The sequence below is a fragment of the Kryptolebias marmoratus genome, linkage group LG9 (assembly GCF_001649575.2).
Source record: "Kryptolebias marmoratus isolate JLee-2015 linkage group LG9, ASM164957v2, whole genome shotgun sequence".
NCBI classification, from domain to species: domain Eukaryota; kingdom Metazoa; phylum Chordata; class Actinopteri; order Cyprinodontiformes; family Rivulidae; genus Kryptolebias; species Kryptolebias marmoratus.
Window position 1 is genome coordinate 15,794,679 of NC_051438.1, and position 21,425 is coordinate 15,816,103.

General features: G+C 40.5%; 1 protein-coding gene across 1 annotated transcript in view; it reads right to left on the reverse strand.

Moving 5' to 3' along the window:
- Nucleotides 1-2,106: 2,106 nt before the first annotated feature.
- The window catches only part of gfpt2 (glutamine-fructose-6-phosphate transaminase 2), a 19,885-nt gene continuing 566 nt past the window's right edge, over nt 2,107-21,425 (reverse strand). Inside the window, exons 2-19 of the mRNA XM_017424039.3 lie at nt 20,373-20,480; nt 18,295-18,399; nt 17,220-17,345; nt 16,182-16,240; nt 14,565-14,699; nt 13,746-13,807; nt 11,158-11,237; nt 7,576-7,693; nt 7,242-7,405; nt 6,817-6,912; nt 6,140-6,237; nt 5,915-6,035; nt 5,579-5,736; nt 5,180-5,294; nt 4,905-5,032; nt 4,256-4,423; nt 3,984-4,145; nt 2,107-3,051 (exon numbers count right to left, since the gene is read on the reverse strand). Of these exons, the coding sequence (XP_017279528.1) occupies nt 3,007-3,051; nt 3,984-4,145; nt 4,256-4,423; nt 4,905-5,032; nt 5,180-5,294; nt 5,579-5,736; nt 5,915-6,035; nt 6,140-6,237; nt 6,817-6,912; nt 7,242-7,405; nt 7,576-7,693; nt 11,158-11,237; nt 13,746-13,807; nt 14,565-14,699; nt 16,182-16,240; nt 17,220-17,345; nt 18,295-18,399; nt 20,373-20,480 (2,048 nt within the window). The 3' untranslated portion in view covers nt 2,107-3,006. The remainder of the gene's footprint in view (nt 3,052-3,983; nt 4,146-4,255; nt 4,424-4,904; nt 5,033-5,179; nt 5,295-5,578; nt 5,737-5,914; nt 6,036-6,139; nt 6,238-6,816; nt 6,913-7,241; nt 7,406-7,575; nt 7,694-11,157; nt 11,238-13,745; nt 13,808-14,564; nt 14,700-16,181; nt 16,241-17,219; nt 17,346-18,294; nt 18,400-20,372; nt 20,481-21,425) is intronic.

Genomic DNA, 21,425 nt, shown 5'->3' on the forward strand with positions numbered 1-21,425 from the left:
CTTGGAGTAAATATAAGTAATTATCATTTTCAATTAAAATACTTGTTTTACAACTGTAATCCTTACATGTGTCATTAACATAAAGGGCACACTTTAGAGTGAAATCCTGTTTTTTCTATTATAACTGGTGCAGTATTACAGCTAAGTTTTGGGCTTTCCCTGTTGGAGAGTTGCAGCTAGGCATTAAAGATGTTTCCCCTCTTACCCGAAACACTTTCTCATTTCAAACTGGAATGCTCAGGGTTGCAAGGCTGACCTCATGAGATGCTCTGTTTATGTAAGCTGGTCTTTGTCAGCCTGGTCCACCCGCGAAGAGCCTCGGTCACATGCAAGAAGGTGTGAGCTGATGTGATACTGGCCCGAACTCTGATCCAAAGCAGCCTTGTAAGTTCTGGAAAGCTGAGGCCCCCCTTCCATTGTTTAGGCTCATTTTACAGATACGATACCATCTGTCTTCTCTGTTCAAAATATGAAAGTTGCTGTCCTCGAAGGAGCGTTCCTTATCCTTGAGATGTGAACAGCTGAGTCTTGTTCTCAAAAGCCGGCTCTCCTGGGTTGAGCCATGCGTCTGAGAGGTTGTTTAGTTTCTCCTATACATGGGGCTGCATACTCGACATTGCTCAGCTTCTGTCTGAGGGTCTTGGTTGGTTTGGAAAGCACTGGGTTAGGAGAGCATTTTCAGTGTGTTTCTGTTCCCTTTCCTTTCCTCCTGTCTTAGTGGGGACATGACTGTGTAAAGTTCTGATGACAGAGAGTTTGGGTGAGTGTGTCTGGCGAAAGCCTCTACATCTTGGGTTTGGATTTTGACCGAGGCATCATCAACATATCTGAACCAGCAACTCAGTTTTGTTCCCTCGCAGGAATTAGCTCTCTCCCTACCCCCCTCCTCCATGCAGAGTTCAACCACAGTGAGTGATTCTTGGAGAAATGCCTGCATCTGCCTGTGATATTGTGTTTCTTGCAGCTGCCTCCTTCTGCAGGGGTCACCACAGCGAGCGAACTCGCACGAAAGATTTGGCAATTGTTTTACGCCGGATGTTCTTCCTGATGCAAGGCGGGCTCATCTTCCAGGAGTCGTTTCCTAACGGTTTCCACTGCATCCTATACTGGTATGCAAGTGAGAAGAATGATTCCCCCTGGTGCTTTGTTGGTAAAATCTATGGAGTTTGGTCCATTGCTTTTTCTTTTTCCAATTTTTACAAGCAGTCTGCGATCTTCTTTTTGTGAGAACAGGTGGTGTCCCTCTTCCTCATAGGTGGTGCTGTCGCTTAGTGTAAATATTTTCCCGTGATAATCTGATGTGTTGAGAGCCCCGGTGCACCTTGTCTGCTGGCAAAATGACGATATTTTGGTCCTTATGGCTTTATTTTCCCGGGATGTGAGGTTTGAAGGAGGAGGCTTGGCAGTGGAGAGAGTGACTTGCATAAAGAGAGCATCTCATGCAGTTTAAAGCTTTACAACCCTGCACATTTCACTGTGAATGTAGAAAGCCTCTCGAATGAAAAGCAAAACGTCTCCAACAACAATAAAAGAAAATAAGCTGAGGTTTTGCCATGACACGGATGACAGAATCTACACAAACATGTCAGTAAAATGTTTTTATAAAAAACGGAGTCTAACTGGATGCAAAATTATGGTGTACTTATATAGAAAACTAACCAAAATACACAGTATCTTTAAAGGGTTTTAGAGGATTAGCATAAAATACTCATACAGACCACTGCAGAGGAGATTTTAAATTTATTTGTACGTTCTTTTTGTTTTACTGTCATTTCAGAAAGTGCCACATTTTTTCATTTAACCCATTTATTAAACAAAAACTATTTTAATAAACATTATCAGAAACAATCCTCAGTATATATTTGCATCACATACTGGGACAGAAACAGCCACTTAGGAACAAATCAGTCAATTAGGAACAGTTCAAGCTTCCTAAAAACACAATGTAAACTTGTCATAAAGTTGATATCACTGTAAATAGTTTAAGCAAAAACAAATGATAAAAATAATGACATTTACAATTTAAAGATTCCAAAGTTATTCTTTTTAAAAACAGGCCCTTGCAAAAAAAAAAAATAGAAAAAAGGGAAAAGACCGCTACTCACCTCGAAAACAATACTTTATCATTTTATTGATTCACAAATTTATATTTACAAAAGATACAACATAAAATACAATCATAAGGATGTCAACCAATCTCTTTAGCCCTTTAAAAAAACAAAAATAATTATTTAATAAAATACAGATTATCATAAAACCCATACAAATTAACAAAAAAATGTATTAAAATCAGAATAATTAGTGTTTACGGAAGGAGTGCTCTTTGTCTCACATATGACAACAAGAAAGACAGAAACTGAAAACATTTTTAGTGAAACATCTACAAACTGGTCTTGGACAATGCATTTTAAATTAAAATAAAATAAATCAAAAAAATTATATAAAATGTTGAGTTACTGGGTCTCCAGGCCCAATAATTCAAAGAATTTACAAATAACTTTACAAAAAGAATTTGTATAATTTAGAATTCTACCAAAAAACAGATTTTTGTTTATATTTAATGTAAAGATAGGGCTCGAAGACCCCGGCGTAGGTAATAAACTCATAAAATAAAAGAGAATTAATGACCCTGTGATATACATTCACAGTCCAAGTTTCGTGTCCTTATTGCACAATTGTAAACACTTCGATAAACTACTTCAATGTTTTTCTCCTAAGCTTTGGAAAAGATTTTTTTTTTTTTGGCTCAACTAGTGACGAGAACAAGGCACAGCAGGTTCTTTTGGCTGCATGGATGTGTTTTTTATGAACCACTCCACAACGCTTTGGTCAGATTTCACATTTCTCATATTTTTTTTTTCAAGTTCATTGTTTTTCCTCTGTCATTTTCTCAAGGTCTCATCCATACACACACACAAACACACACACAGAATGTCTGATTGCACAATTGCTCCGTAAATCTGGTTAAGCTACCTCTCTCGTCCTCTGGAGTTTTGCAAACTGTAATTATTCCACCGTCACTGACTTGGCCAAGTTTCTGGGACAGTCGACCTGAAAAGAGAGAGCAGTTTGTTACAGACAGGTACATGCAATGTAGCTTTGTGGACGTGATGTGGACTGCATCACATGACACAGATGTTGGACTGATGAAGTCCACACATTGTAAGGTAACTAAGAAACGTCCCTTTACGTTAAAACAGGCAATGAAAACATGGGGAGACTGACGGTCCCGCAGAAGCGTGAGCAAACAGGAGCAAAACTGACCTGCATATCAATACTTCAGGGTTATATTTCTGCTGTAAATCTGCTTTATACCTGCTGTGTGGATGATGTGAACTGATGAGGAGCCCTTTAAAGTCATATAACTCGATGACACGACAGTTCACTTTTCAACAACTGTGATTAGTCGACTTAGTTTAAAAAAAAAGTTTATAGATTTGATAATTTCTGCCCAAATATTGGGCCCAAGGCCAATATTCTATATGTTTATGTGGATGGGGCAGGACTTAAAACTTGTCCTGCAACCAGCCTGCGGGGAAGGTTGGTCCTGTTCTGGCTTCAGCTTCTGGTCGCAGGTCTAGATTTATACCGTCTCTGGGGCCAGCATAGAGATGAACTCACAACTCACAGCTTAGCGCAATACCATGCGTGTTTTTTTGGACGGGAAAAGGAAAACCAGAGTACCCAGAGAAAACCCACGCATACACAGGAAGAACGTACAAACTCTACACAGAAAGACCTCGGGCAAGATTTGAACCTGAGACCTTCTTGCTGTGAGGCGATGGCGCTAACTGACTGCTACAGCATGCTACGAAACTGTTTCTTTCTCATCAGCGTTTCTAACTGGTATTTTTACAACTTAATGTTGTAATTTATCCCACAGCCAAACACGGATACCTCGTTTAATGGGGGGAATGTTTTGTGTTATTTCTTTCTAAAATGTGCCATAGATCTCATGAAAGTGTTGACAGGTAGAAACTTACATCAAATCCTCGCAGGACAGCCAGGTGGAAGGACATCAGCTGCAGGGGGATGACGCTGAGGATGCCCTGCAGGCAGTCCACGGTCTGCGGCAGCTCAATGGTCTGGTAGGCGTTCTTTGTCACCTCAGAATCCTCCTGGCAGCACAGGATGATGGGTCGACCCTGTCGGAGAGAGAGAGAGACCAAGAGTGTAGAAACATTTGTGTTGTTCGCTGTATTGAAGCTAAGTTAAATTACTTTACGTGCGGGCTCGTTTCAGTACAAGGACCTACCGATCTGGCAGTGACTTGCTGCAAGGCGTTCTGACACTTAGTGTAGCAGGAATCACGCATGATGATCATGATGACGGGCATGTGTTTGTCTATGAGTGCCAAAGGACCATGCTTCAGTTCTCCAGCCAGGATGCCCTCCGAGTGCATGTAGGTGATCTCCTTAATTTTCTGCATTTGGAATACATTCATTTTCTACTTTAGAATAAAGGAAGTAAAATATATGAACTGAGCATTGTTTACAGATGTAAAATGTCAATATAGATATCTGAATCAGTAACTGAAGATGACTGAAAGAATTCAAACTTGATTTTCGTGACTTTAGAGTTGTCTAATTGCCACAAAAAGTCTGGACAAATTATGCTTGATCTTTAAAAGAGAAGGGACAAAAACATCAATCTCAGATTGGTAGACTAATTCTAGTATGCATAAAATATTAAGTCGCAAGTTGGATAAAACTATAACAAGGGCCGTACCTGGCCCACAGGCCTTGAGTTGACACACGTGTGCTCTCATAGACTATAAATACAGCATATAACAAAGACAACATCATAGCTATTAAATCTTTTAAAGTTGTTATTTTAAACTTACATTTTGTGATATAACAGGAGACAATACCAGTTTAAGGACAACAGTGAAAAATTAAACTCACCAACGCCCCCTCAAGGCAAGTGGCGTAGTTGTATCCTCGGCCCATAACCAAAAGGGATTTTTGTTGGTACAGCTCATTCGCAATGATCTTGATCTTCTCATCCAGAGACAACACCTTTTTTATCAGCTCTGTGAGGTTGGAGGAAGAATGAGTCAGATAGGCATGTTACGGTGAGAACATAAAGGCGCTGGTTCCACGCCGGCGTTTCGAAAGCGGTCCAAAGTCTGCGCCCGCATTAAAAGATGGAGGGCTTTGTACGTTGCCGGCGTACTGACCAGGTAGCACCTTGAGGCCGTGGATGATCTCCATTCTTCTCTTCTGCAGGGAGAGTCTGTCCTCACTCATCATCAGGCCAAACATGATGAGGGCCACAAACTGACTGGTGTAGGCCTGGAGAACAGACACAGCAAACACTTGTAAAAAAAAAAAAAAATACAACAACAAAAGAACCCTGAAGTGGTGCATCCAGTGACACTGTTCTGTATTTGTAATCACTGAGCTGCTGTTGTGTTTCTATAACTTAATCAAAAATAAGAGCAAACCACAAACAAACCAAGAAAAAAAGGTGCTGGTTTCTTAATTCTGCTTCTCATCAGGAAGAAAAAATGCAAAAAAAAAAAAAAAACCCATGAAAATGTTTTTATTAACCTATGATGATGCGGTGGAAACGGTACCTTGGTGCTAGCCACTCCTATCTCCGGTCCAGCGTTGATGTGGACTCCACAGTCAGTTTCCCTGCAGATGGAGCTGCCCACAGTGTTGGTTATACCAACGGTTAGAGCGCCTCGGTCTTTGCAGTAGCGCAGAGCCATCAGAGTGTCTGCTGTTTCCCCTGAAAGAGTCCAGAGAGGGAGAGCTTGTGTTCATTATGTGTAAATATAGCTCAAAAAAATGAACAAAAGGGCACGAGTGTGTGTCAACGTGTCGAGCCATTTTTATGGCTGTTTTCTTCGAGACAACTAGAACATGTCCCCTAATGGACCAGTGATCAGGACTGCCATTATTCTTACCTGACTGGCTGATGAAGAAGCACACATCGTCTCTGAAAACAGGTGTGTTGCGATCCAGGAAGTCGCTCGCCAGCTCCACCATGACAGGAAGTTCCGTCAGCTCCTCGAGGATCTGTCTGGTCTGAAACGCAACAAAAAAAAACAGCATTCCTTCACAACGTTCAAATTCTGATTTCAAAACTCAGCTTCCCTGCGACTACTTATCAGGCCTGTAGTTCAACTCACAGCGACTGCAGCGTGGAAGCTGGTGCCACAGCCGATCATGATCAGCCGCCTGCAGCGTTTGATCTCCTTCAGGTGGTCCTTCAGTCCTCCGAGAATTACTTTGGAAGCAAAATGGAAAATAGTATTATTTGGTAAAACAGCATACTGGAAAGATCTTCTCTTACATTTAGAAAAACGTGGACATTTTATTTAACAACAAAAAAAGTACCTACAGTACATAAGCCTAAAAATATGCAGAGATTGGTCTGTTTTAAAGTAAAAAAAGGGGCTGATTCAGCATTCAAGCTACTGTATTCCTGTTTTTTAATTTATTTTACTCTAATTACGTCTGCATATTTTGTGCTATTTTAGCCATACATGTATGAAAATGTTCAACTCATTCAGGAGATTAGTGCTACAACATTTGGGTTTTGTAACTTTTATACATTTCAAACTATTTTCCCCATAGATATGCATCGAGATCTCTTCATTTCTTTCAAAAAAAACATTGCTCTTTTTGAAATCTTCAGTGTACTTGCTATATTTTTATCTTCATAAGTTACCTTTAGTTTTTACTTAGCCTTTTGCTTCTTTTAGCTTTCAGAGTTCAGTTTTTTTAGTTTTTTTTTTTTTTCTAACATTGAGAGTCCACAATCCTGAACTATACGGTAGGACTGCTGCTTAAGATCACTCATCACCTGTGTTGGTGTTGAAACAAATCCGGCCTCTCATCGTGTTCACCACGGATTCGGGCTGCTCAAAGATCTCCTTCTGCATGAAGGCTTCAAAGTTTCCTGCAGGAGGCAGAGAAGCATGTTAGTGCAATTTGTGGTGATGTGCTGAATGTTTTCCTCCAACCGCAAGAAAAAAAAAAGAGAAAAACACACTTTCTGAATGTTTACCGGCAGTAAAATTACTTCCTCTACTCAGCCAGCAGAGGGCGATCACATGTCACCTCGATGGGATTCATCCCATTTTAACAGAGAAGGGCTTTCTTTCTGAGCTCTTATCTGTTGGGTTGTAATCTTTTTCCACTGGCGCTAAACTGTTAGTCCCAAACAAATGAAAACAAAAAACTTTAAAGTGATATCATATAAGGGCCGTGTGTTGATAATGATCTGACCTTTCATGATCTGCTGCAGCTCCATCTGCAGGGTCTGAACGGCTCTCACCGGGTCTTCGCCAGCCTGCCGGTTCATCCTGTGGATGGAGAGCTGCCCTCCCTTCACGACCGCGACGTCATCGTCCTCCAGGTACAGCACCTTGTTGGTGTGCTCGATGATGGCGCTGCGGGGGGACAGAAACATGAACATGATTGTTTGGTTTTTTTTTTTCCTCCTGTCTTTTTGATTAGACTCAGAAGATTTGGTGGCGGATGAGAGGGCAGAGTGACAAAATGACAAGTTCTGCTTGTTCTGGATTGGCCATAGCATGAACACGAAGCTGCTTTCCCTCACCTGGCGTCAGATGCAAAGTAGTACTCCACAGCTCTGCCATCCCCGACCGAGTTGATGGCGTTGGAGCAGTCGGGCTTGTTGTGACTGTTCTTCTCCTGCACTTCCTCCTTGACGTGACCTAAAGACACAAGAGTCAAGAGTCAGGGTAGCTCTTCTCCTTTTAGACCAATCAAATGTCCTTCCTCTTAGCTTTACCATTGAATTCAAAGGGATTATGATGTAAAAAAAAAACGTTTTATGATCATCGAAATCTTTTTAGACAGACATTCAGCCATGACAAAAACAGATAACTGAATGTTTGCGCAACATGAATTATTGTTTCACAAGCTTTTTTTTATTGGAACTGAGCAAACAAAGAAACTAGAAGTGAGATAGCATGGTTGGTTACTATCTCACTAACTTGTCACATTTATTGCTCACTGCTGTGTCTTTGTGTTTGTTTGTCTTTTAGCAAAATATCTCATGAAGCAATGTACAGATTGTTAAGAACCTTTCACTAAGTTTTTACTGGATGCATTGATTAACTTTTGATTCAGAATGGCCACAGCAACTAATCACACACTTAGGAAACACAATAATGTCTAACAGTTAGTCAAATTTACAGATATTGGGCTAACATTTGAGGCTCTTTTTGTCTTTCCATCTCTGCTGAAATCATTTCAGCAGCATATGTTGCATTTTAGGTTGGACAAATTTAGCAATAAGAAGCATTTTAGGAGCTGTTATCACCTGTTTCCCAAATATCTTGAGCTCTGTTTGGTAATTTTGGTGTATTTTTTTTTTTTTTTAGGGGCAGCACCACATAAACTTAAGTCTGTGCTGAAAATAAATGGACCATCAAATACAAAAACACAATAATTTCTTAGCTTAGGTTTTTAAGAGACGTATAAAACACATTTTGGAGCATATCGGGACATTGCTGGAACTTACAGCGTCACAAAGACACTAATTTCCATTAGTTTGTACTGCTGAACTACAGCTTGCCCATTTTATTTGAATGAGTAGGTGTGTCCAAACATTTGACTGGAGCTGCCATTAAAGCCATACGTACACCAAGACCAGGATGCATAACATTAGAGCGTTAGCAAGCTTTACTTTGAGATCTCTCGACTTTTAATGTTGTTAATTCAAATACTAACCATCAATTTGAAACTGCATGAGCAGTTGAGGTTTCTTATTACCGTTTATCTATTTGTGGTTCAAAATATAATAGATTAAAACAAAGCTTAATGCACTTTTTGCTCTGATAATTGTACTTCACACTCAACTTCTCCACCTAACTTAGTGTTTGACTTTGCAACAGTTTCAAAGCAGCAAACAACAAAACCAGCAGACCAGTCTTTTTTTTCATGAACACAAAGGATTTGATGTATTTTGACAAGTAAAAATAAAAATACAAAAAGCTGTATCTCAAATTGTGTCTCTCATGGAGGAAATTTATGATTTTTTACAGACATGTTGACAGTTTTTTATGTATTTTTTTCCTTCTTTGAGTCTACTGCCGTTTAAACCTCACACAGATTTCCCATGGTCATGAGAAATACTTCCTGGAGAAGTTAAGTTAAAAAGACTCATTGCAGATATATTAGCAAAAGACTGAAACATCTCCTTGTACTTGACTTTTTAGTCAAAGCAATCCTTTTGGCAGTCAGCAAGTGTTTGTTGATGTCTGAGGAAATCAGAGGAGCCTTTTCATGTTTAACTTGGAGGAAAAAAAAGGAAGAAATTGGGTAAACATCTTTCTATTGTGTGAAATGATGTAAAAAGCTCCACATTTGGTGTACAAGTGCTAATCAATACTCTTAGCCAGGTGTGCAGATTATTAACCTCAACCAAACTTACAGTTTAAGATTAAATCTATTACTTTGCTTCTATCTTTACAACCAAAAAACATTGCACATAAAGTAAGAAAATTTGTGTTTGGTTGATTGTTCTGTGTTGTAACAATGCTTCTTGGCAGTAAATCTTATTCCGTTGGAAAGCCTGTTTATTTTCCCTTAAATGGAGCCACATTTGTTAGGAAAATGCATTTGTGGGTTGCACCCATGAAAAACTTGCAAAATCTTGTCTGCTGTTGCCAAACAGCGTATTCTGCTATCGGCTGTTGTTTTGGGCTTCTGGTACCCCAGGTGCTGACAGTCAGGTCCCTGATTGTCAGGACCTGTGAACAACCTGTGGTAATCCCAAGTCTCCACAGTCTGAGACTGAACTCTGGACTCCACGATGACAACACTCACCCCCAAAGAGCGGGGTTCATCAGAGACTACTTCCAGAATGTGGGAGTGGAGAGGATGGACGGGTCTGCCTGCAGTCCTGACCTCAACCCCTCTGAACACCTGTGGGATCAGCTTGAGCGTGCTGTTCGTTCCAGAGACATGAACCCAACCACACTGTCTGATTTACAACAAATGCTGGTTGATGAATAAGACGCCATCCTACAGCAGAGTGTGACCGAGCTGGTGAGTAGAATAAGGAAGATGTACCAGGCTGATGTGGCTGTGTATGGTTCTTCCACATGCTACCGAGGCCCCTGTTTGTTAAATTAATGAATTGTGAAATTGCCAATATGTCTTGTTTGTTCAGACTTCAATCATACAATCCAATAAATGATACCAAACAAAAGACAATGGCAGAATAAGCTGTTTGGAAGAGAAGATTTGTCAAGTTTTTCAAGGACGCAGCCCACAAATATGTGGCACCACTGAAGGGGAAATAAACAGGCTTTCTATCTGTATAAGATCTGTTGCCAAGAAGCATTATTACAACAAATAATCAACCAAACACAAATTTTCCTACCTTTTGTTTATATTGATATTTTCAGCCCTGGTGTAAATGAAGCCCACTTGAGCATCTTTTTGTTTGCATTGAAGCTTCAAAGTTTCACCCTCTTCTACGTTTTTTTTAAAAGCTCCTAACTTCTTAGTTAAAATCAGAAAAACAAATAAAACATTCTGAAAAGCCACATTTTACTCAGCCCCATTTATGATGTCCGGCTGTAAATATTCAGTGCTACTACCGCATGTGCTAGTGGCTAAAAATAATCAGCACAACAAATATTTAATATTTACTCCGGTTTAAATTGGCTGAGACCTCAGTAATAGTTTTAGGACTAAAAGCCAAACCTAATTTAGAAGCTGCACTTCAGTAAATTGTTGGGTTTGTTCTAAAAGCAGTATTAGAAAGTGAAAAAAATGTCAAATCCATGGGTTTCTTGCTAATTTATAATTTGGATAATCCAGGTAAAACATAGATCTTGAAAAGCTGTGAAAGACATTTTGTTTTCAAAGACATGAAGGCTGTTTTTAATATATTAAATTGGTCCGTGAAATTGTGATAACACTATATGAGTCTTTTTTTTAAACTGCTTTGCAAAGATCAACAGTTTTAAAATTACAAGATGGTCATTTGTGTGTGCAAACACACACGGAAGCAGATGTTAAGCAGAACGATCATTTGCATCATTTGATATCCTGGCAAATAACATATTACAAACATATTTTTTCCACATAGATGCCATGATCAAGCATTTAAGCAAAGATCTGGGATGCAGTGAAGGTGGATAAGGGTAGAAATGAAGCTCACCACTGTTGTACTGGACGGGGATGTGCTCGGTGGGCAGCTCGTGCTCGCTTCGCACACCAATGAGCAGCGGACTTCCTCTCCTGCCGAGACGAGAACGAACCAGGTGGAACGGAAGAGTTGGATTTAGGAACAACAGAAAAGGGAGTTTGGATTAGTGGGAGAATGATTAGGGCTTCCAGACACGCTACAGTCTCAGATACAATCACATGGAGCTAAACATCCTGACATCTAATTCTGTTGTGTCTTTTAAAATTAAAACAAAAGTTCCTCTCTTCGTATCTGTTCCTTCCCTTTGTCAGTGGTGTCCAATCCTGGTCCTGGAGGGCCGCTCTCCTTCATGTTTTTGTTGTTTCCTTGCTCCAACACACCTGATTCAATGGTTGACTTACCCCTTCAGCAGGTTCTGTTAATCACCTATTTATTCAAATCAGGTGTGTTGAAGCAGGGAAACATCTAAAACATGCAGGAAAGTGGCCCTCCAGGACCAGGATTGGACACCACTGCCTTAAAGCGATAGTTCAGATCTTTTGAAGTGTGGTGAGGTTACGAACAAAGAATATCTTACCTGCTGTAGATAGCTATTTGAATTAGAAGCAGTTAAACACTTATCTCAGGAAGGCTGAGACCAAAGTGAATTGTTGCACTTTTAAACTCTAATCTCAAACATTTTAAAGCAGTTTATGTAAACGCTGCTTATTACGTCACCATCAACGTCATATTACACAGTTATTTACATTTAATTCTCTGCTTTTTTGCAAGCGAGGTTAGTGCTGGCTGTAACTTTTACAGTGAGGCCTTGGAGGTCTTCCAGCAGCAATACCACAATATATTTCTGCCAGGAGAACAATTCAATACAAAACTGGCGCAATGTAAAGGTGTAAAAATAGTGTTTGCATGAACTGCAATGAAATGTTTGAGGTTGGAGATGTTTTAAGGTGGCAGCAATCCATTGTGATCTTGGCCGCACTCAGACTAAACGTTAGCTCAGGGGTGTCAAACTCCATTCCTCGGGGGCCGCTCTCCTGTATGTTTTAGACATGTTCATGCTCCTGGAGAACGTGATGATTTGGTGAGATTAAACCATTTGAATCAGGTGTGTTGGAGCAGAAAAACCTAAAACTCCCAGGACAGCGGCCCTCGAGGCCTGGAGTCTGACACCCTTGCATTAGCTCGTCAGCTGGGTCAGAAATAAACTCTGTTTCTTCAAACTCAGGTTGTTCAAACCGCCATCTGCTACAAGTAAGATATTAATTGTTCGCAACCTTTCCGCAAATCCTCACAGTTGCATGTGAAAACAAATATTTTGAATGTCCAATCTTGAGAATCGGGAACCTCTCCTTCGTTTGCGTCTTTCTCTGGTGTTGATCCCTCTTTTCTGTCTGCGTAGCTTTTTGCTCTCTTGAGCCGCGGTGACGCAAGAGCTTTGATTGTTTTAAGGGGTGTGGGACAAGGGAGGCTCGCAAAAAGAAACATGTGGTCACAATTCAATTCAATATATACGCTGTCGAAAATGAGTGGAATGAAGACAAACGGCTTGTAAGTCAAAGGCTTGTCTGCTCTTCTTTCAAAAACCTAAAAATGCACGATGGATTACTAAGACAAAAATCCGGGTGTGCGAAGCGTTTAAAAAAAGCATCTGAATGAAACTGGAGGAAGAGAAGCCAAGCTGAAGATGGCTGATCCCTGCTGGGAGGCTGATCTTTGATAAAAGATGGGTGCTGGCTATTAAATATTCTACCTTGTTCTATTTGGCAAACTTTATTGTTCAAACCACAAAACCTCATTGTTTACTCGAGTTGCTGTGCGTTCAGTATCCATGTCCCAGATGATTTTCTTGGAAAACTGCAGGCAGTAAAGGTCTTTGACTTGAGCAGTAGCTGTACCAAGAAGTGTCCTCAACAGTAGCCGAGCTGTTTGCGTGGAACGACAGGTCACAGCGTACACCTATATGTTGCCTTGCTGATTTTGCTGTGGCTTCTCTTATTGACTCACCCCTGTGCTCTGGAAATCTCCCTTTGCCCTGACCCGTGTTTGCTCATTGAACCAGTAAAGATGTACCGTAAAATAATAATAATAAAAAAAAAGATAAGCCGTAATTAACCTGGACTTTTATGCGGCCTGGGCGCATGTTTCCCCACAAACTGAAACAGGAAACTTATTTCTCTGTTAATGAGTCACAGAAAAGGGGGTGTGGGCCCACAGCCCAGGAGAGGGGGGCCCAAGAGGGAGGGAGAGAAATGAAAAATAAAAAAAAAAAAAAAACAGGGGGCCGAATTCAACCTCTGGTCTTGAGATGCAGATAATACCCATATGCTACAAGACGAAAGTTTACTCTCTCGAGCAAATGAAAACCAGCACAGCTGCTCATTTTCGGACTCATGTTGCATTTCGAGAACGTAAGCTGAGATAAGCCACCAGGCATAAATAAGGAGTCTCCTAAAATCCTTCTTGATATTGCTTCATAGTGGTAATAACAAGGGGGGGGGGGTGAGTCATCTCGTCAGCTCGTCTGGCTCACCGAGCAGATGGACAAACCGTGAAGTGAAATCTCTGAGAGTGTGGATGTGTCAGCGTGTGCTTATACAGACCTGGTGGACACGGCCTCTCCGGGGTAATGACGGCTTTTAAACACCAGCGCGAAGGCCCCCTCCTTTGCACAGAGGAGAAGCAGAAGGTTTATGTTGGCTTCGCGAAAACTGTTAAAATAAATAAACACTGCAGTTGGCTGATGGAGGGAAAAAAAAAAAGGTGGAAGAGGAGCCGCCACGTTTTCCAGGAAAAGTGTGCGACTTTGAAAACACGTATGTAAAAATAAGGACTTAAAAGATGAGGGTCGGGAGTCTTGGGGACCAGAGGGAAGTTCTGAAGGGAGGATGGGTTAGAAAAAAAATAGGACGTTTTGTTTTGGGTTTTTTTTTTTGTATAACATCAGCTGTGTTTCGAAAGCACTGGCTACAATTCTTGTGGCGTTTACTGGAATTAGAGCTGGCTGTGAGTGGGATTTTGTGAAAAAAAAAGAAGAAGAAGAAGAAGAAGGGGGGAAGGGGTGTAGGAGAGCAGAAAAAATCTGATACTATGACTGATGATGTCACATGTAAGTCTGTTGCTGCGGTCTCCATGGCGATAGTTTTGACAACAGAGTGTTTTTTTTTTGTTTTGTTTTTTATCGGACAGGAAATTAATGCTGCTTCACAAAGTATTAAATGATTAAGCGCATATGAGCAGACAAGGACAAAGTTTATGACACTCAACAGGAAGTAGCTCATAAAACTTTCCATCACTTTAGCCGAGGAGAGAAAAAAAAAGGGCTACTGCTAATAAGCAGGAATGAAGTGTAGTGTTACTTTAAAAGGAGGACAGTATGTATGCTGGTGTGGAGTGGGTTAGTTAGGAAGTAAAGAACTTACCAGCTGTTTGATGACTCTTTCCACCAGCGTGGAGAAGGTGACGCGGTCATCTTCACGGTTGTCATAAACGTATTTGATCAGCTTCGGTATCACTTCTGTGTCCGTGTCTGACTCAAACTCATATCCTTTGGTGACCTGAGGGAGACCCAAAACACAGCTTGTAAGAAAACGTCAGATCTTTAGAAGTGGTGCTCTGAGGAAATAAAACAAACAGCTATCATCCTACCTGTCGTGGATACCTCTTTGAGCGACCTCATTTTGGACAGAGTTTCATTCTGATTGATGAGCTAACAGCTAGTCTGAGCTGGGCCAAGACTAAAGTGGACTGAAGCCATCTTAAAACCACTCCGATCTTAAGAATTTCATGTTTGCACTATTTTATGAACTTTTACAACTTTTACATAGAATTCTATGGCTATGTGAAAGCACAAACAGCAGCAGCAGCTAACTGTAGCGCTTCAGAGTGTGATATTTCTGCTGGAAAATAAAAAAAACGTGTAATGTGAATTTGACTGCATTGTTAGGGTTTGTAAAATAGCTTTAGCATAAATGGCACTGAATTTTCCTAAGTTAGGAGTTGTTCTCAGAAGGCAACGATCAACATGTTCAGGGTCACGCTCCAACTAGCCGTCAGCCCACCAGTCCGATCAGGCGTGAGCTCTAGTTCTCCAGATTGAGGTGTTTTAAAAAGTTATTTACAGCAAGTAAGTGTAGACATACATAATACAGCCTAGTTTATATCTGGTGTTAAGCTGTACTTACAGGCTACGCACCTGGTATGTACTGAATATGTACTGGGTTTCTAGCTGATACTTATCTGGTAGGCTGTATTATGAAGACACACACCTGGAATGTACTGCATATGAAACAAATCCCAGTCCCCATAGATACCAAGTACATGACCAGTACATGCCTAGAAAATACCCAGTATGCAAATGGTCATATCAGGTGCTGGGCAGGATTATACATTTCTTCCCAGGTAAGACATGAACTGTTTATCATCATAATCTTTCTAAAAGATCTGAACTATCCCTTTACAAAACCACTTCCTATAACCCAAGGGTTTCTTTTCTTTTGTCTCTCTGTTTTTTAAATGTTGTCTTTAGAATAACATAAAACATAAAAATGACAAGTTTGCACAATTAATAATAACCATTAAAAGCATTTTGTCGCATTAAAATAATTTCCAGATTTTATGATTAATCAGCCTCATGCACTCATGTCTATCTACTACTTATAAAATATTTTAACTGATATATTTTTAGCATTTTTTTTTCTTTAAAACAGAAATATAATGTTATTTTCTTGAATGGTTTGTTTTGTTTGATCATTCATAGACAAGCAAATTCAGCTAAATTCAGATATTAAAATATCCCAGTAAGAATTTCAAGTTTACATCATTTGGGCCAGATTCGGTTGTTGGTCAACCCCGAGCATGAGGACTATATGACACACATCCACAGATCATAAGGTCTTTCTGACTCATACGTGACATTACTTTTACTCCTCAGGCGGCTGATAAGGAAAAAAAAAAACCTTTCCACTGTAACAATAAAGTTCATCGGGAGCAACATGAACTTGGTCGAGCTGTGGCAGAGGAGTTTCTGCTCGACTCACCAGGTACTTCTTCAGCTCTTTGTAGTTGGTGATGATGCCGTTGTGGATGACGACAAACTCTGAGGAAAGTGTGACAGAGTTGAAGGAAAGTCAGTTCACGTTCGACTAGTGCCAACACATTTCAAAGCGAGCACAGAGCATGAATCAAGGTGCCGCGCCTCCTAATGATGACACGCTCAGTGTGTGGTAAAGCAAGTCCAACAGGCTGACTGAGGAAAACTTCGGTCAGCTCTGTCACTCAGACAACAACTAAAAATACACTGGTGTAATTTTACCACAAAGGCAGATAAAGAAGGATAAATTAAAGGGTTACAGTCTGTTTTCCTACTGTCTGACTGCAGCATAAATCTTTTTATTAGCACACATAATATCTGAAGCTTAGCTCCACATCTGACACACCTTTATACACACATTAAAAAGATGGATGACTTTTTGACAACGTGTGTGTGTGTGTGTGCTGTATTGATCTATGCCACAAGTTGGTTTTTCATTTTAACCCTCGAGTTTAAAGGCTTTCATTAAAGTTTGTCAATGAAATGACTCAAAACCAGAAAATCAGCGAGCCAGTGCTGATAAGCTGTTAAAAACGTCTGTATAAATTAAGATAAAAAACTGTTAAATGGCAACAATAAAAGTGCATATCATTGTAATATAAGATTAAATGACCAGAAATCAAACAATAGTATATTACTTTCACTTTTACAATTGACGAAAAGACACTAATTTACTATGAAAATACAAAATTTTGGTAAAAGGTGCAATAAAAACCATTATTAGGTGTAAGTAATTGAACAGAAGGAGCAGCTCTCAGCTGTGAAATGTACGTTTTTGTGTTGTTTTTTTAAAATATACCATAATGTGTCATACAGTACCATTTTATTTTTAGCTTGCAGGGAAAAAAAGAACTTTCTGACTGTATTGCTAACATGTTTTGATGCCATGTTGATAAAAAGTTATAGTCAGTTCTGATGGGTGTTAAATGAAGTCGTTTTTGCGTAGATGTGGCCACGCGTTCAAATCCGAAAGCTCTTTTTTTACCGTTGTTCTTGTCGGAGCGATGGGGGTGACTGTTGAGGGCGCTCGGCTCGCCGTGCGTGGCCCAGCGAGTGTGAGCCAGGCCGAGGTGCGTGCACAGCTCCTCGTCCAGGTCCAGGAGGTCTTTCTCTGGATGAGCCAAGCAGAAACACCCATCTTTTTACTAAAGAACTAAACCAAAATAATTGAAACTTTTAAAGAAGGCTTAAGAAGGGTTCTTTTAGAAGGACTAATGGTGCCTTTGAATTTTGAATCCTTAAACAAACTGTAGATGAGGTAAAAAACCCAACAGTCTGGCACTTTGATATAAATTAGCATTCCTTGTATGCCAAAGTTTTAAACACGTCTCGTGTGATCTGTTAGTGCTTAAAATATGTGATAGGGATGACTCTCAGCTACAACTACACCAAACTTTAGGTCAATATCTGTAAAACTGACTCACGTATAACCATGTTTATGTTTTCTAAAGTCGATTAGCTGTGGTGGCCATCTTGAATCAAGTTGGCTCCAAAACTTAATCATTTGTTGTTGTACAGTCAGTGATTACTTTCTGAGAACTTCATTAAGATCTGTCCAGTGGTTCATGAGATATTTTGATAACAGACAGACAAGGTTGACTCCTACAGTTAAAGTCAAAGTTTTAAACAAAGATCTCACACGATTTGTTCGTGCTCGGAGTATGTGTTGAGAATGACTCTCAGCTACTACCACACCAGATTGTAGCTCAATATTTGCAACATTTTCTGAGTTGCAGCCATTTATATGTTTTCTAAGGTCAGTTGGCTGTGGCGGCCATCTTAAATCAAGTTGACTCCAAACATTAATCAGGCGTAAATGTTCATCCAATGACTATTTTCTGAGAGTTTCATTAAAATCTGTCCAGGGGTTCATGAGATATTTTGCTAACAGACAGACCAGCAAACACACAAGCAGGCAATTACACGATGGTCCACCTTTTATGGCATCGGGCAATCATTAGGAGGATGAAAACAGAAATATCACAACTGTAACAGAGCCTATTTTACTCCCTTACAAAAACATTATAAAACTGCAAGAAATCAAATGTGCATGAACGTACGGTATATCTCTTCATCCAGAGCCTTGACCTTCCCCTTCTTCTTGATTAGGCAGATAGTGTTGTTGAGATCATTGCTTGTCTTCTTCGGTCCATCCACAGCAACGCCTGCAGGCATGTGGAGGAGCAGAGGCCGTTAAGCTGGAGCACATCAGCAGGTACGAGTTTACGGTCTGCCTTTGTTTGTCCATGCATGCAGTCGTGCAGATATTACTCACACCCACCACAACAACCTGAACCGGTTTCTGAAGTCACATATCAAAACAAGGCGGAGGCAAGGAGCAAGTTCTCAGTTTTGATTTTAAGTTTCTTAAAAAGAAAAAAACTAGTTGTGATCAAATACAGTCAAAAAGTATCTTCAGAAGTAATATGAGGCAATGTGGAGGAGCTCCAAAAGTGCCCTTCCTCTGAATGTGTATAACAGTTCTCATCCTGTTCAAATAGGATGAGCAAACACAAAGTGTTTTTGATTTAGGTGTGCCTTTATGAAGCATATCTACCATCCAGGATCTCGGGTATTATCCTTCTCAAAGTATTACGTTTTTTATCGCCTAATGTGCTAATAAAGCCGTCCGGGGACAATCCTGAACGCTCATCAGCTAAACGCACAAATGAAGGTATTCTCTCACACACGCCTTCCTTTATGCCATCTTGGGTCAGATCTTTAGCTGGAAAGATCAACAGCGGTGCTGCCCTTCCTCTAAAATCTTGCTCGGGACAAGTTTTACTACAAATTAGGTCCCCGCGTGACAGTTTTAAATCATTCTTAAAGGAACCAGGGTGTGTAATTATAGCATCTCAGAAATCTACGCGGTCCTTTTGTGTTTACAGTCAGTTTTGACACACCTGTTTGTTCAGTTTTTAACCCTGTGGGCGTTTCCAACCATTTGGCTGGCACTGAATGTGCTTCAGGTGCTGAATTTCAGGGGTTTGGCTCAATTAAAAATTGTTTTAAAAAAAGTACTTGCACATTTTGCGCTCGCCGCTGAACACCTGTAAAACTGGCTGGGTTACAGCCACTTCCTTTTGTGTTTTCAAAAATCTATCGCTGTGGTGGCCGTCTAGAATCAGATATCCATTAAATGATTACTTTAATTTCATTCAAATCCATCCAGCGGTTCAGGACATAATTCGCCAACTAACAGACAGACAGACAGACACAGAGGCCATTTTTATCATCCCTCTACAGAAATCCAAACATGCTATATAAGAAAAGAATACAGAAAAAAAGACATATCTGACTTGAGCTGATGTGCAAAAAGAGAGTCTGCTTAAATTTATTTGACATCTTTGCTTGGCTGCAAGTTTCTCAGCAAGAGTCTGATTGGTCCCATTTGGGTGTTCTTTGTTGCTCTTTCCAATTTAAAAGGAAAAATTAAAAAAAAACTTACTTAATTTTCTCTGCTTCAAAGTTGACTAACTGCCACCATAAGTCTGCAGCGAGGAAGCTCATTTTTTTAAAGTAAAATGACAGAAACATGATCCGTCAAAGACTGGCGGGCCACTTCTAATACTTTTAAAGCTACTCATTGCAAAGTATGACAGCAAACATTAAAAAAAAGGTTACCTGGAACTTTACCAAATGCTGCAGTCTGAAGGAGTTTACTTCGGAAGATTTCCAGATATACCGTGGATAAAATGTGGGTACGCACTCAATGTAAACAAAACGCTTGACTGAATCTGCCGAAACCCAGCGTGAACCAAAAACACTGACCTACTTTAGGCTGGCTGTAGTCGGTGTTGCTCAACAAATGTGCCTGATGAGTTTAACCGTCTGACCTGTTTCCAGTCACTTCGGCAGGATTCGTAGGTAAACAAACACGCGTGGTAGCTGCCATCCATGCAGTCCCAAATTTTGCTTAGAAATTTTAAATTTAAGGACACACTAACCATCACTATGAGAAGAAGACTGTGTGGAATTTTTTTTTGTCCAGTCTTCACTGCTTTGCAATGAGTATATTTAAAATATTACCTCGAGGGTCGTATCTGGCCTCGAGTTTGACCTGTGTGTGTATGTGTGTGTGTGTGTGTGTGTGTGTGTGTGTGTGTGTGTGTCAGCTCTGAGAAGCTGAGTGTCTCACCTGCTGAATCGTAGCCTCTGTACTCCAGCCTCAGCAGCCCCTTCACCAGCGTCTCAAATATCTCCTTTCTGGTGCGAGGAACTCGGTAGTTCAGGTAAGCAAAGATTCCTTTTGGGAAAGAGAGAGAGAGAGAGAGAAAAAGAAACATTACTCAAGTCCTCTGAGAGGAGGAGAACTGAAGCAGCTGCAGATCACACTGGCCTCTTTCTAATTCCTCAGTATTAATTCAGTTATAGGTTAGTCACATGTTTTATACATTGCAGCACAGATATTCAGTGGTCATTCTTAGAAAGCATCTGATGACAACAGTTTCAATTTCTTCATATATATATTTTTAAACTAATAATCTGTGTAAACCAGTTCTCATTGTAAGATTACACCCACAGGGAGTGGATACCAGTATTGTCTTTTCCCTAGACGTGTAGAGAACATGTCACTTTATATGTGTGTGTGTGCGCTCCCGCAGGCACACAGCTGGCCATTGACGGGCGCACATTGCGCGCAGTGTTCCAGAGGTAGAACAGAGGTAGGTACAGTTCAGGGCGCGGCGAAACTAGGGTCTATTTCCTGCAAAGAAGAGGCTGATGTAGGGTTAAAGATTTACTGACAGAGAGAGGAAGAAAGAGAGAGAGAGAGAGAGAGAGAGAGAGAGAGAGAGAGAGTGTGTGTTCGATAGCATTGACTTTGGATTATGATGCTGATATCCTCCGAGGGGTGCCGGTAAGGAGCACAGACAGGATGTTTGGTTCTTCCAGGCTCTTTAATTCTTTACTGGTGACATATAACAGCCTTAACGTACAGAGGTCTAATTATCTTATTTTCTTCATGTATGTGAGTGTGTGTGTGTGTGTGTGTGTGTGGTGTCTTGTCAGCTACGCACACAACTTAAACTGCATCAGCTGATTAAAGTGGCCGGCTCCGTGTCGGACTTAAGTGCTGATAAGTTTCTAAAGTAAATAATGCACCTACCAACTTTCGCCACTAGATGGCTCTCAGTACAACAACTCACTGCCTTTCCAACAGAGAGAGAGAGAGAGAGAGAGAGGGGGGGGG